The sequence below is a fragment of the Arachis hypogaea genome, chromosome 11 (assembly GCF_003086295.3).
Source record: "Arachis hypogaea cultivar Tifrunner chromosome 11, arahy.Tifrunner.gnm2.J5K5, whole genome shotgun sequence".
Lineage (NCBI taxonomy): Eukaryota > Viridiplantae > Streptophyta > Magnoliopsida > Fabales > Fabaceae > Arachis > Arachis hypogaea.
Window position 1 is genome coordinate 141,290,809 of NC_092046.1, and position 15,785 is coordinate 141,306,593.

At 34.2% G+C, this 15,785-nt stretch overlaps 2 protein-coding genes across 3 annotated transcripts; both read left to right on the plus strand.

Moving 5' to 3' along the window:
- Positions 1-2,610: 2,610 nt before the first annotated feature.
- LOC112723068 (uncharacterized) lies at positions 2,611-7,283 on the plus strand. Of its 2 annotated transcripts, XM_029289986.2 has the most exons (5): positions 2,611-2,747; positions 2,967-3,020; positions 3,301-3,383; positions 3,748-4,572; positions 4,884-7,283. In XM_029289986.2, the coding sequence occupies exons 4-5, from the start codon at positions 4,198-4,200 to the stop codon at positions 6,756-6,758; spliced, it is 2,250 nt and encodes a 749-aa protein (XP_029145819.2). In that variant the 5' UTR covers positions 2,611-2,747; positions 2,967-3,020; positions 3,301-3,383; positions 3,748-4,197; the 3' UTR covers positions 6,759-7,283. The 2 variants fall into 2 exon arrangements, with proteins under 2 accessions (XP_029145819.2, XP_072063689.1); XM_072207588.1 differs by lacking the exon at positions 3,301-3,383 and having other exon boundaries at positions 2,629-2,747.
- Positions 7,284-14,131: 6,848 nt separating this feature from the next.
- Positions 14,132-15,748, plus strand: LOC112723071 (uncharacterized). Its single transcript, XM_025774305.2, has 3 exons — positions 14,132-14,429; positions 14,643-14,767; positions 15,188-15,748. Exons 1-3 carry the CDS (start codon positions 14,279-14,281, stop codon positions 15,476-15,478), a joined length of 567 nt encoding a protein of 188 aa, XP_025630090.1. The 5' UTR covers positions 14,132-14,278; the 3' UTR covers positions 15,479-15,748.
- Positions 15,749-15,785: the final 37 nt, after the last annotated feature.

Genomic DNA, 15,785 nt, shown 5'->3' on the forward strand with positions numbered 1-15,785 from the left:
TTTAGATACTAAATAGGTGGTTCTTGTGGTTTCACGTTGCTGGTTCTTAAATTTTTTTTATATTTAATAGTTCCTTGGAAGTTAAAGATGTGATATCAATTTAATTTGGTTCTTATTATATAAGCCACAGGCGACATCAAATATATCTCAAGTTTTATTCTAGAAAGAATATTGGATTTATTTGATATATATCATCACGTGAATCTTTTAACAAAATTTCATATCTTTGGAAAGTTAATATACATGATGTTATGTTAGAGATTAACTTTGAGAGTATATCTTTTAGTACATCTGAAATAATAGAGTTTGAGAGGTCGAATAATTGATATATATGGCTATGTACACATATTATTTGAAGAATTATAATATATCAAAATAAAAATAAATTGAGAAGCGTCACGTGGAGTAGAAGTAGATAATTCTCACCTTATAATAACGCAAAAATAATAATGAAAGCTCCATCTCTCGATCGTAGATAGTAGATATACTATAATAGATTAATATCCATATTCTGCTGCTAATTTATTTATTTATTTATTTCATGTGTTTTCTTCTATAGGCAAAACTGGTGAGGGGTATTTTGGTGAATTCATTAGACGTCCCAATTATGGCCACGTAAACGCGCTACATGTAAGGCGTATGACACTGTGGCCTGTGGGGCTTTAGGTTAAACTATGTTTAATTAGGTGAATTATTTGAGTAATGAATTAAAAGAATTTTAAATCTATAAACTTTCAGTAAAAATTAAAATATTTAAATTTTAAAATATGGGATTTTAAATTTTATTTATAGGAAATAAATATTAGTTTCCCGTTTTTGCTCTCTGTTAAAATTAATGTTAAATTGCCTTAAAAATTAAAATACAATATTTTTTAGATAGATGAAGATATAATCTAATTATTGTATTCAAGTCAAATGCTTAATAGTATAACCATTAACCAACAATTGTTTTTTCCAAACATAATATTTTGAAATTTATGAAAATTTATTACATACAGCATTATTTAACTTTTCTTATGCTTGATTTTTTTAAAAAAATGAGCAACAGATTTTATACATTGTAACCATCAATTAGTCATCAATAATGTATTTAATGGTGTGAGATTTCATCTAATAATACAAAATCACTTATTTTTTTTACTGACTAAATACTGGCCAAATTTTAATAAATCTGTTGGCCCCTAGACTTTCTCTTATCCAAATGCACTTTTTATTATCAATATGTCAAGCTGAATTTCGAATACAACATGGAATTCAAATTATTTTTTTTAGAAAAATAATAAATAAATTTTTTATCTTTTGTTTTATAAATATTTAAACTCTTAAGTCTTAAAAATTAAAAAATATATTTAAATTTTTGACCTCCTCAAAATTTAAATATTTGAATTTTTTGTCTATCTGAATTTAAATTACCATCAGTTTTATCATTGTCATTTTCAAATTATGGTGGTAGAGGTTTATATAACGCATCTCTGCGTTTGAGCATTGAAAATTTTTTTTGTTGAAACTCAGGTGTAGTCGACTTCATGTGAAGTTAATATTTCAGAACTGTTAAATGATTTGATTGATTTGATTAAATTTTCATCTAACGGCTCTCAGGTATCAACTTCACCTGAGTTTTTACCAATTTTTTTTTATCTCGTTACCTTTTTACACTTTACATGTAAAATATCATAACGGTTACATTTGCAGAACGACATGCACGTATACATCTTCGTTATGTTGCATAAATTTAGATGGATGGACAAATTTAGATGTCTAATTTTAAAAAATTAGAAATTTAAATATATTTTTTTATCTTCAAAAATTTAAATATTTGTAGAACAAAATATTAAAAATTTATTTTTTTTTATAAGAAAAAACAAGATTTTGATGGATCAAACCGTTTAAAAGGATAAGACTACCAGATCCAGTTGCTAGTTGGGATTAGTTATTATCTCTCTCGGACGAAGTATGTGATTATTAATATATCGTTAATGAAGATTTGAAAATATGTTCAACTCTTACCTATTAACTAATGCTCTTGAGTTGAGTTTCCTGACACACTCTACACATTACAAGAAAATAAAATCTTACTTTATACATTTCCATTTTACTGACAAATATTTTAAATATATCCTCCTAAAAACACTAGTTAAGATATATAATAATATTTTTACAAAATTTAAGTAGTTAAAATTATATATAATTAAATTATAAAATTAAAAAATTTGTTACTAAACGTTTATATATGTAAGCATATATTGAATAGAATATTATAATAAAAAAATAAATAATTAATAAAATTTAAATTAATAAATTATAATTCAAATGATATAATCTTTTGTTTTTATCTAAAAATTTTGAGTTAGAATCTCGTTCTGACGGGGTGAAAACTACAAATGGCAACGGCGAAGCAATTTCACGCAGTAGGATCTCCTCTTCTCACTCTCACTCACCACACTCTCTATGATTGGAATCGGAATCTCCATTGCCACGTGGCACTCCGTTTCTCACGCGCCATAAGCGCGTCCCGACCCCTTTCTCTCTCCAAACTCGTACTACTATTTTTTTTTATTCTATAATATTATTGATATTAATATATAATATATATATATCTCTATTTTCTGTGTTGTGTGTGCATATCAATCAGCGTGCGTGAGGAGAAGAAGAAGAAGAAGAAGGTGTTTGGTTTGGTGAGAGAACACAGTCATCTTCAATTCAACCTTCTTCGTAGCCATGAAAACTCTTCTTCTTTATTAACGCAGGTACTACCACCACTCTCTTTCTCTCTCTACTTTGTGTGCACGACTTCGTATTTTATTATAATATAATAATAATAATAATATGTATAGATTAGTGTTTTTTTCTGTGTGTTGTTATTATTTTTGGTTCATCATCAAAAACTATGCTTTCTTCACGTTTTCTTTATTTCCAATCTGCAACTTGGCCAATCGGTGCGTAACCACCACGACCCGTTTTTGCAGCTTCGTTTCTTCATGTGGGTCTCACCGACTGCTGCTGCTGCTTCTTCCATGGAGGTAACCGCTTCCGCTAACTCCCAATCTTCTCTCTATCTCTATCTCGTGTTTTCCTCGTTGTACGGTCTTCCTTAATGTACTTGCTGCTGCTCTCTTATCGTAGTAAATAATAACTCGAATTTTCTTGGATCATATTGGATTTCTCACTGTGGAACCTGTGCCTCTGCTTGTCTTTTTCTTGCTGCTTCTTTCTTTTTTTTTTATTTAATATATATAAAAAAATAGATAATATTTTTATGTCGTGTTCTTCTACTTGTGCCTTGCTGAGGTCGTGTTTCAGCTTTGAGTGTTGGTGGTTTCGTAGAGATTGTGTTGCTTTCGGCATTCAAGAGTAATGTAGCTAATGGGTTCTCATGCATTTGTGTAAAGTCTTCAACTTTTCCTCTCCTTTCGTATCTTACTTCATGAAACGGATCTGGTTCATTTATCTCAGCTTCTGCTTGCTTGTCATAAACTAATATAACATCTCTACTCCTTATTATGGTTTATTATTATTATTATTATGATGTAGAGGTGGTTTGGTTGGTATGAGATTCATGTATATATAGTTAAGAAATAAAAAATGAAAAATTGGAGACTCTGCTTGAGCTGAATTAGTTCAAGTTTCATTCTTAAATGCTGGTGTTTAATTTACTTTATCTTGACCAATTCTCTTTCTTTTTTTTTTTCAAGAAAAATATGTATACATATATATGTCGATGAGATTTGTGTTCAAATTTTGTTGCAGGTGGATGAGGTGCAAGTGAATAAACTTGTGAATTGTGTAGATGAGCAGGCAGATGAACAATCACTTACTCCAGAATTTTCTGATGATTATGACAATTTTGGTGATCCAGATGTATTTCCTCGAGTGGGCCAGGAGTACCAGGTCGAGATTCCATCACTGATATCAAATTCTGATTATTCCTGGTTGCAAAAGAATTCACATGAGGCAGAAAGCACAGTTAGTGCTCTCCATGCATTTCGAGTAGGATTACCCATCCCATTGATTCGGCTTACAAATGAAGTTGGAAACTATAATCATGATCATCTGAAAAATGCATGCAAGTCATCAACTGGAGTTGGCAAGAAAATTGAATCTTCAAAACTCGAATGTGTCAAAGAGACTCAGGGTGGTCCGGAGTATGAAAAACTGAATCCGAAGGTCGAGGTGACTGACAGCACATTGGTGGATAGAATGGAATTGGGAAATCCCAATGTTAAGCAAGAGACGAAGCATGGAGAGAAAGACCTTCGTCTGGTTCCGGGGGCTGCAAGTGACACCTGGAATGAAATTGAAGAGAGCAGTTTTATCCTTGGATTATATATATTTGGGAAGAATCTTGTTCAAGTGAAGAAATTCATTGGCAATAAGAAGATGGGTGATATATTGTCATTCTATTATGGGAAATTTTACAAGTCTGACAGATATCAAAGATGGTCTGGTTGCAGGAAAATGAGAAGCAGAAAATGCATTTTTGGGCAAAAGATTTTCACAGGACCGAGGCAACAAGAGCTTTTGTCTCGTTTGTTACCCAACATATCAGAGGAATGCCGCAATAAATTACATGAGGTACTGATTTATGATTTTCCCTCATTTCTTCACTGTCATGGATGAGATCTATCAGTTGTTTATTCCTCAATAAAACATTAGTTTGATAGCAAAGATGTTATTTCTGTTGAGGATTGGGTTTACTTTCAAAGCCGTGATTTCTTTCGAAAAAATTTGTAGCAGATCACTTATACCGACTTGAAAAGTCTATCTAATGAACCTCAGTAGTTGTATGAAAACCATCTTGATGAGTTTGCTGCCTCTTAATTTATAATTATATTATATTTACTAGGAATGTCTTATAATTATATTCAAATTGAATTACTTGGTAGGTGTCAAAGACATTTGTAGAGGGGAAAATACTTCTAGAAGATTATGTTTTAACTTTAAAGGCCTTAGTGGGGCTCAAAGTTCTCGTTGAGGCAGTAGGAATTGGTAAAGGGAAGGAAGATCTAACAGGTCTCGCTGTAGATTCTATGAAGTCCACTCAGGGACTTCCTCTTCGCCCAGAAATACCAGTTGGCAAAGCATGTTCAATGCTTACATCTGGGGAAATAATAAGCTTTCTAACTGGTGATTTCAGATTAAGCAAGGCTCGGACCAGTGATCTATTTTGGGAAGCTGTTTGGCCTCGTTTACTTGCAAGGGGATGGCACTCTGAGCAGCCAAGTTGTTACAATTATGCTGTTTCGTCCAAGAATGCTCTGGTCTTCCTTGTCCCTGGAGTCAAAAAGTTTTCAAGGAAACTAGTGAAGGGGAATCACTATTTTGATTCTGTCAGTGATGTCTTGGGTAAAGTTGCTTCTGATCCTGAGCTAATTGAACTTGAGAAAGTTGCAGATAATGGTTGCACTGAGAGGGATGGGAATGGGTGGTGTGAAGAAACAAAATTAGACAGGGAGAATTCCCCTGATCAGCCACGCCATTGCTATCTCATGGTAAAACCTCCAAACCGCAGCATGGATGGAATGAAATTTACTGTTGTAGACACAAGTCTGGTTAGAGAAAAGATGAAAATGGTGAGAGAAGTGAGAAGCTTACCATTTGAAGTTTTAAGAAGTTCTGCTTTTGAAAATGATTCAGATACTTCAGAGGAACAAACAAATGAATCGGAGTCTGTCAACACCATGTACTATGATAGGAAGAAGGCTGGAGGTGGAATTTCTTCGGACTTGCATGGTGTAGAAAGTAATCCTTCAAAAGGGGAGCTTTCGATAAGCAGCATGGATTCTACTGCTCTATCTGCTGCCTCCAAGGACCAGAAGACAGACTTGCCCAATAACACACAGAGAAGAGATGGTATGAAGTGCCAATCGCTACAGAGAATGATATCTGAGAACAAAATAGATTTAGTCCCCGCAGCAAAAAGACGGCGGAGATTAACTGCGTGTAGCCGTCCAAAGAAAAATGTCAACACAGCTAGTTTGTTTATAGTTCCCAGAGTAAAACAAGAGGAGGCTAGTTTCTATCCTGACACCCCGAAACAAAGTGCGAATGTAACTGCTGGTTTATTTTTCACTCCAGCTGTAAAACAAGAGAAGGCCAGTGATCATGCTTATGACTCTGGACTTTGTGAGAATGTTCCTTCAATTAAAATTCCACCTCAGGAAAGTAACTCATTATTTGGTCTTCCAACCCAGGGGAATGAGACACTAGCAGGTCCAGTTTCAAATTCCAGCTCAATTATCAGCACAGAAGCTATTCCTGCTACTAGTTCTTCAGGTACCAAGGATCGACATGAGAAACCTCTGCTGCGGACTCTAATTGACCTTAATTTACCTGTTGCGCCTGAAGTTCAAGGCGATGAAACTTCTGAGAATGAAGCTTCTGACGTGCAGCAAAAGAACACAAGCAAGGAATTAGAAGAGCTCAGTGTAGCAACAGTCTCCAAACCTGTGGATCACTCTTACCATCAGCCTGACATACAAACCAGGAGACAGAGCACAAGAAACCGCCCTCCCACAGCAAAGGTGCTGGAAGCTTTAGCATTTGGATATCTTGACAGAAAGGAGAAGCGAAGTCGTCGGGATTACCACCTAGACAGTTCCAGACCTCCCCGACGTCGCAAAGCGGCAGGTTCTGGCAGTGGTGTCACAGGTCTTGAAAAAGATGGAAAAGCAAATGTTGTCTATAATGGTAATGGTAACGATAACAGCAGCAGTAACAGCAATGTGTTATGTACAGACTTCAAGTCTACTGAAGGATAAAGGAACTGAGGTTCCAAGCTTCTTTTATGACTGACAATGGAGAATGATACTTCCTTGATTTTGTGCCCTGGATGATTGATTATTGTTGCCAGTTTGGTGGGGTCAAACATCAGAAGGAAGGTTTCAGTTTTACAGCTTTAGAGATGTGAAGAATTTCCATGGGGAATGTTACCATTAACTGCAAAGAGAGACATAGAGATCCCTCAGGTCTCTTTGCACTCCAACAAGAGCTGAGAAAATGCTTTCTTTCAAGTCTCTGTGGAGTTGAAGTTCTATGCTGTGTTCCCACCTGTCAATACACACTGCAAGACAATGCACATTATGATTCTAGTTTCCTTCTTTTTCTTCTCTTTTGTTCATTATAGTTACATGTTTAACCTTGCCAATTCTGTCAAATAAGGACAGAGTGAAGGAAAATGGAGTGGTTTTCAGAAGGCTTTTCCCCTCTTTGGGTGTGTCCTCCTGAATGATTACTCCAAATATTCATTATACATGCATATATGAAGTGATTCTCATTCACAATTACTTGGCTGTTGTTACTAGTGATTTGCCTTCCCCTCTTGGATTCCAATAATGGATTGGAGGGAATGAAAGGGGTATTTTACATAGATAAATATACTTTTCCTTACACATTGAGTAGATACATTTTCTTCAACCTTTTTGTGCAGTCCTAATCCAAGTTCTTATTACATTATTTGAGAGTTGAGACTATCATCAGGAGCTGAATTGTTTACCTTATCCAGACACACTTTCAAAACAACCGTTAGTTTTCTATTGTGCTTTTGCGACACTTGTTCATTTAATTTGTCCTTTATGATCTGCTCTTTATTTATTTATTTATTTTTAATGTTTTAATGTTTCCGTTCCCCAACTAACTTTCGGTCACAAACATAATAAATTGTGTCGCTTCCAAGTGTAAGGAGGATTAATTGGATTGCACATTTCAACCAGATATTGTGTGCTACTTGTAGTTGTAAGTTGAGTTTTGTGTAATAATGAATGTCTCCATCGTTGTTGTTCCCTCAACAACGGAGCCACTTGTCACTTGTCACATACTTTCGTAGCGGAATTCATTACTACATTTTTTTTTTATCTCCCCCTTCTCGTAAAATCAGTTTACCAAATTACCAAAGTTATTTATCTCTAAAAACTAAGTACTGTAAAATTTATATCATTGTAAACTTATTTATACTTTTTTATTTACCAATTTAAATTAAAATACATAAATTTATCAATTTGTGTATTTAGTTGTGTTATCCCTGACAAAAAAAGGTGAAAACAAAAATTACAATATTTACATTAGTGCTAGCTGTGAATATTTTTTTTTTTTTGCATTTCCAACGAAAATAGACAAAAAAAAAAAGAGGGAAGAGAGAAAAAATTACTGTTATCATTGTCAATTGAATTATGTGCAAATAAAGAGGGGATGATAATAATTTATTAATTTCTCTCTCCTATGCTCATTTTTACTGGAAAAAATGTGGAAGAAAAAAATTGCTCAACTTTAATTGGCAGCATCAACGTAAACATTGTAATTTTTATATTCGTTTTTTTCATCGAAAACACAATTAAATGTTTAAAATTATTGTTTTACTCGAATTTTTGTTCCATTGTTAACAATAAATAAATCAACAATTTTTGAGTTTTGTTTCACAATCTTAATTTAAGGAGCGGAAATGATTCTTTTTGTGGATGTCTCGAAGTCTCAATTGTAGTTTCGAAAGTAAAATTAAAGATGAAAAGAAAACATGCAAGGTGCCGGAGGTAAAGTAAAATGCAGAAATTAAAGCAAACATGAAATTAAAAGGAAGATGAAGGAAGAAACATGAACGTAAAAGAGAAAAAGACGTAAAAATAGAGGAATTTTATTAATAAAAACTGGAAAAAAGCAAAGTACAAGTGTTTGAGTTCAGAGGAATTACTTAAGATTCCCAATTTTACTCTGTGATGCCAAGGGGCTGAGAGCGTTTTTTGGGTTTCTAAGCGTTTTTCAAGAAGAACTGAACTGATTACAACGTGTTTCTAAAGTTCTATTTATAGACTAGCCTAATCTCAATGGACAGTTACTCTTTGTACACCACTTGCAAGAAATTTGAATTTCTTATAGCTGTTCCTGCACTTCTTGCTTGCTGTTAATTTCAAAATTTAAATAAATAACCAACTATCAAATGATCTAACTTAATTTAAAATAGATATAAATATTATATATAGGAATATTACCAAACAACTAATTATTTATTTTTATAATTTTCTTATGAAAATAATATTTTGTCTAACATAATGCCCCCAAGATTTCTCACTTGAAGATATGCAATGATTGAAAGTGAAAAAACTTAGTTGTTTATAGACATTTTTCTTATTTTTGATATTGAAAGTCAATTGACATTTTAGACACATCCATTTGACAGATTAAATGCCTATTAGTAATAGACTTAACAGAATTTCTAAGTCTATAAAATTTTTTACATTAATAGTTGAACTGTCAATGGGGTCTATTCTTTTGTATGAAATTTTTAAGTGTGTCAAATGATATCTGTTCTAATTTCGGCACATTAAATGTGTATCAATTGACCTTTGTTTTGACCTTTAATATTTCAGTTAAGAGTTTTTTGACACACACTTTCATTGTTTTAATTGACACAATTTTCCTAACTTCAGAAGTAACAAAATCTTAACTTCGTGAAGTCGTTTCTTTCATATGTTAAACTCCAGGTGTTAATTAAATTTGATAAAATTTATAATCCTATAAAATCTCCACACTAACATTCTAATAGTTTTGACTCCAAGCGCTAAGAGACTCAACAGAATTTCTAAGTCAATTAGGCTTTTGTATTTATGAAGTACATACCCAAATGTCAATGAGAGATTATTTTTGTCCAAGATTTTAAACTTGACGCATTTTTTTTCTTTAAATAAAACAATTCATATCTATTTTACACATCTCAATACTTTCAGGATTAAATGCCTTGGTGTCAACTGTCAGTGGCTTGACTCTAGGATTATACATCCTGAACTCCACATGCATAGTAACATGTACTATTATCAACAGAAACTTCTTCCACTCCTCCATCTTCGTTCCAGAAAATTAACTTTTGATGTAGAGTGGATGGAATAGCACCCATTCCTTAAATCCAATCACATTCCAAAAGCAAGCTAAAACCAGCTTTAGAAGGAACAATAACAAATAGAGTTAGCCTATTGACAGAACCAACCTCAATTGACAGCAGAACCACGCCTCTAACAGAAGAAGTCCTTCCATTAAAATCTGTTACCCTAATGCTACTTTTAATCAGCTCTTTTTCAGTCTTTCCAAGCCTTCCCATCATTCTTTCAGACATGAGATTGACAGCAGCTCTCCCGTCAACTAAAATCTTATTAACTATCCTTCCATCAACACGAGCCTTGATATGCAATGGACGCAAATGCTCCTTGTCATTTTCAGTAGGTTTCTCAAACAATCCTCCACCACACATATTGTCATCTAGTAACAAGCATTCACTTCCAGGAAAGACATCATAACAATCATCTTCTAATGACTCTACTTCCTGGACTTGACTATACTCCTCAGGCAGTATTGACACCACAGCTATAGGTTGCTTAATACCAAATATTGCTTCTAAGCTGTCATCAAAATCAGTGTCAAAATTATCAGTAATTAAATCTTCATCCTTTTCTCCCTTGTGTTCAATCATTACTTTCTTTCCAGCAAGATTCTTCTTTGCATTTTATTGCATTTAGGGTGATTAGAAGAATTGCCTGTTTCTACAAACTTAGCTATGGTTGGCAAAGGAGGAAAATCTACACCGTGTCTCTTGTATGGATCTAAAGGAACATACTCAAGTATATTCTCTTTTTGCCCAAAAGTTGTAAAAGGAGAATATTTTGGAACATTTTGACAATTGGGCCAAGGAGAATAATTAGGAACCTGCTGCATGTTAGGATTATAACAAGAATAAATTGGCTTTGAGGAAATAGGCACATTTTTTGAAATATATATACTACCTCCATCTTGTGCATGATTCATGTTCCATAACTGAGACTAATAGTCCCTGGGCTTAAAAGGTCTAGACTTCACCCATTTGTTTTTTTCTCTTGCAAAAGCAGTAGGTTGATTCTGCACATTTCTCACATTCTGGACCCATTTATTGTTTGAAATTTTGGTGGGAGGAACTCTTGTCTTTTGAGAAAATCCATCAGGTTTTCCATCAATCATGACCACAGTCTTCATCTTCTGGTTGACGGGTTGCACCCCAGTGTTGTTGACGCACTTGTTCAAAGGAGTTTGACCACCCAACTTTTATTTTTCCTCGGCTATCTTCCGCTTTAGCTCGTTAGTTTCATTTTCTTTTTCAGCAATCTTCTTTCTCAACTCAGCCTTTTCTTTCTCTTCAACTTTATACTTTTCAAACTCTTTTGCAGCTTCCTTGTCAAAAACAGCATTACACTTTGGACACATGGCGATGGTGCTGTCATATTCTTTAATTCTCAACAAAAGATCTAACAAATCCTCACCAAGATAAGGATAAATTGGCTTCTTGTCTTGCTCAAAGATCCTCAAGTCTTTATATTCATCTTTAGCACTAACCATTGTGGCATCAACTTCTACCATGTTGACTGACAAGTTGAATGGCTCAACATAATTTGAATCAGCAGCAAATGGTTCAGTGTCCACCTTCATAGTAGTTTTATCCTCAAACTTCAATCTTCCCTCCTCAATTGCTTTTTGTATCAAATCCCTGAAACGGACGCAATTATTAGTGGTATGTGAGAACACCTGATGAAACTTACAAAATTTTTTATTCTTTATTTCATCAGTTGAAGGCATCTTTTTTTCTTCTGGTAAAATAAGCTGCTTATCTTTTAATAAAACTTCAAATATTTGATCTGCCTTAGAAATATCAAAAGAATAAGTCTTATCTTCAGTTTTGGAATATGAAGAAACATTTTCTTTTCCTTTAACAGGCTTCAAAGATTTGCATACATAAGGAGGACCCCCACGCAATTCAGCAATATAAACCTCTTTCTCATCTGAATCACTACTATCGAAACAACAATCCACATGTGCAACCTTTTTAGAACCTTTTTTGAAATTTTCTTTTTCTTTTTTAATTTGTTCTATTTGTCTTACTCTTTCAGCTAACTGGAAAAGATCTAAAGTATGTTGATTGACAAGTTTCTCCCTAACTCCAAATTCTAACCCATTAGTAGCCATTTTGACAACTTCAGTTTTTGGAATCGGAGTAAAACACTTATTTCTCATGTTTCTAAATCGCGCCAAATAAGTATCAATGGATTCTCCTTCTGCACGTTTGACAGAAAATAAATCCGTAAGACTAACTTTCAATTCACCTCGGAAAAACTGATCATGAAAATTTCTTTCTAACTGCGTCCAAGAATGAATAGAATTTGGTCTCAAGTTGGAGAACCATGTAAATGCATTTTTTGTTAAAGAAGAAGGAAAGTATCTCATCTTAAGATATTCATTAGAAGCTGCTTCCCCAATTTCAACAGTATATCGAGCAATATGCTCTACTGCAGACTCATTTTCTTCTCCAGAAAATTTTGTAAGGGATTTTGGAATTTTCCAACCCCTTGGGAGCTCTGCTTGTTGGACACATTCAGAAAAAGCAGACACAAAATATGGCCTATTTAAGCAACCAACATTAAATCCCAAACGGTTTAAAACTTGTTCAACATTTCTTGCTAGATTATAATGCCCCCCTAAGTTGTTTTGCCTAAGTCTTTCTAACATATCATCAGCATTTTGATCATGTCTAGGCATATGGACATCATAATTAGAAATTGCTCCCCCGTTCTGATTGACATTATCAAATCTTAAACCCAAGTTGTCATTTTCTTCCAAATTTACCACAGTAACAATCCTATTGACTTGCCTATTTAATTGTTCAATTCTAGTGTTTGTGTTTTCTAAAAGAGGATTTAAAACTGTCACCATTTGATGAGTTAACATGTTTATTAGATCATGGTGGCTTTCATCAATCTGTTGTCTAATATTTGTTAAAGATCCCACAGTTTGACTAGGTTGATTAACAGGCATTGCTCTTGACATGTCAGGAAATACAGGTCTGAAATTTTCTACCATAGTGACAGTGGATGTAGTAGAATTAGATGCACTGTTATTTCCTGTATTAATAGAATGTGAAAAATTTTGTTGTGATACGTGTGAACCTGACGCCCCAGAAACAGGTACATTTGACATGCCATATGGATTTTGATAAATAGGATTTTGAAAAGTTGAGTAGAGAGGCACATGCAATTCTTGTGTCACCGTGGAGGGGACATACCCCGGTGGCAAGCCATATGGCGGCCACCCCACGGTATTTATGTGAGTTGCATTTAACCCTGTATGGGCATGGCCAACGCCATCATGCCTCACTGACATCAAGGTAGGCTCTGCGTGTGAAATCACAGGAGAATTTTCGGATTCATTTCCTCTAATCTCATCACTAGAAGTAGAAGAAGATGCTGCAGAAGTATTTGACATGTCAACTGACGCTGATTTCCTTGGCTCTGGACGTACGAACTTACCACTGCGCAATCACATGAAAACTCAAAAACTCCTGGTTTTCCTTTTGACAAACTACAATCTATTGACAATGTCCCACCGGGCGTGCCAATTTGTTTTACTCGAATTTTTGTTCCATTGTTAACAACAAATAAATCAACAATTTTCGAGTTTTGTTTCACAATCTTAATTTAAGGAGCGGAAACGATTCCTTTTGTGGATGTCTCGAAGTCTCAATTGTAGTTTCGAAAGTAAAATTAAAGATGAAAAGAAAACATGCAAGGAGGCAAAGTAAAATGCAGAAATTAAAGCAAACAGGAAATTAAAAGGAAGATGAAGGAAGAAACATGAACGTAAAAGAGAAAAAGACGTAAAAGTAGAGGAATTTTATTAATAAAAACTGGAAAAAAGCAAAGTACAAGTGTTTGAGTTCAGAGGAATTACTTAAGATTCCCAATTTTACTCTGTGATGCCAAGGGGCTGAGAGCGTTTTTTAGGTTTCTAAGCGTTTTCCAAGAAGAACTGAACTGATTACAACGTGTTCCTAAAGCTCTATTTATAGACTAGCCTAATCTCAATAGGCAGTTACTCTTTGTACACCACTTACAAAAAATTTGAATTTCTTGTAGCTGTTCCCATACTTCTTGCTTGCTGTTAATTTCAAAATTTAAATAAATAACTAACTATCAAATGATCTAACTTAATTTAAAATAAATATAAATATTATATATAGAAATATTACCAAACAACTAATTATTTATTTTTATAATTTTCTTATGAAAATAATATTTTGTCTAACAATTATGTATTACGATTTATTTGAATAAATGAGTAATTTATTTTATTTAAATAAAAAACTAACTTATCTATTCTTAAATCTGAATAATTAAATTCATAAAATAAGTATAAATAAATTAAACAAATAGTCGGAATAGGAAGGTTTAAGAGCCGAGACATAAAGGAAAGTGCATTTGAAGCGGTGAGAGGGTGAGAGATGGGTCAGGCATTTCGTCGAGCATCTGGAAGAATACGAGCTTCCTCCGAAGCAGATATTCCCAAACCTAAGAAGGTCGTCGATCCACCGCCGCCACGGAAGGTGGATGTTTCCAAGGTCACCGCACAACCACAGGACACACTAAACGCGGGTAAGTTACTTGAAAGATTTGCGGTTCCCAGAAATTTAGCTCCTTTAGTTTTGTTTCTTTCTTAGAAACCATACAAGGTGCTCTGTATTCAGCAGTTATTATTTTTTTTACCTTTTTTCTTTTTAATTGTGGATTTTGACTCTGCGAACTGTGAATTTGTGATCCCTAAATGGTGTTGTTTGATGCCATTGGTGGTGGTTGTGTTCGTTTAAGATGGTGGCTCTAAAGTTAACTTGGAGAATGTTCTGGAAGAAAGAGATCCAAAATACGATGCCATGCTTGGTCAAATGCTTGGTAGAATTACTGCAAAACCTGGGGGGAAATCCGAAATGGGTGAGGTCAGTTTCTTTTCCATTTTAATTCTATGCAAAACTTGTTAATACTGTTTCATCATCAACAATGGAATTAACATTGCGTATGATACAGAAATACAAAATTAAGAGTATAAATAGGAATAGCTTCATTGTGATTGGTTTATTAGTGAATTGTTATCATTGAATCTTGATTCATTGATTCTTCTCTATGAACTGTTACTCAGTTCTCCCTATTGAGCTTGGGTTCATTCTTACTCTTGACATAATCAGATTCTTGTTTGTTTGAGTCTTCATTTGAATCTACCAAGTTTGTTAAGGCACTTAGTATTCTAAAATTTACTGAGTTCATAGTGAATAACACAGCTTGAATGGTCTAAGTATTGCTCATTACTGCAAAATTTATTGTGTGGCAGCCTCGTCATGCTGATGATAATGTTTTTACAGGCATTTGTGGTAGAGAAATCTAAGAGGCCTATGCCAAAGTTGCGAGATACAAAACCGGATTCTGGTAGGTATGAAGAAAGGCCTGTTTCTACAGGCAATTTGAATGTGGCTCAGTTGCGCCATATCTTCCTCTTGCATGAGGGCAGGGATGAAGATCACAGAGGACCAATGGACGTCCACAAGATTGCTGAAAAGTTCCGGATTGAAGCCGTGCAGATTCAGAGGATCTTACAGTTCCTGTCACTCCCTCCGGAAAATAGCAACCAAGAAAAAAACAAATCATCAAGATAAAGCTCTACAGGCATAGCTAACAGGTTTGTTTGACAGGGGATAGCTTTGAGTACATTTGTGGGACGATGAGTTTCAATAAGGGTTTGGTATGACCAACAATGTGTCTTTGTTCTTTCTTCTATGCTACCAAGTTTAAGTGGCAACATTTTTTCATTCAAAGCTCTAAACAGCAGCAGCTTAAGCTATCTTACTCTGTAAGATACTGTACTTGTAATGTAATTTCTTATAGGAGAGTTACCTGAAATATATGGTTAGATTTCTTTCTTTTTACTCACAGTAAGGATAATTAGTAGCTTAATCTATAAAA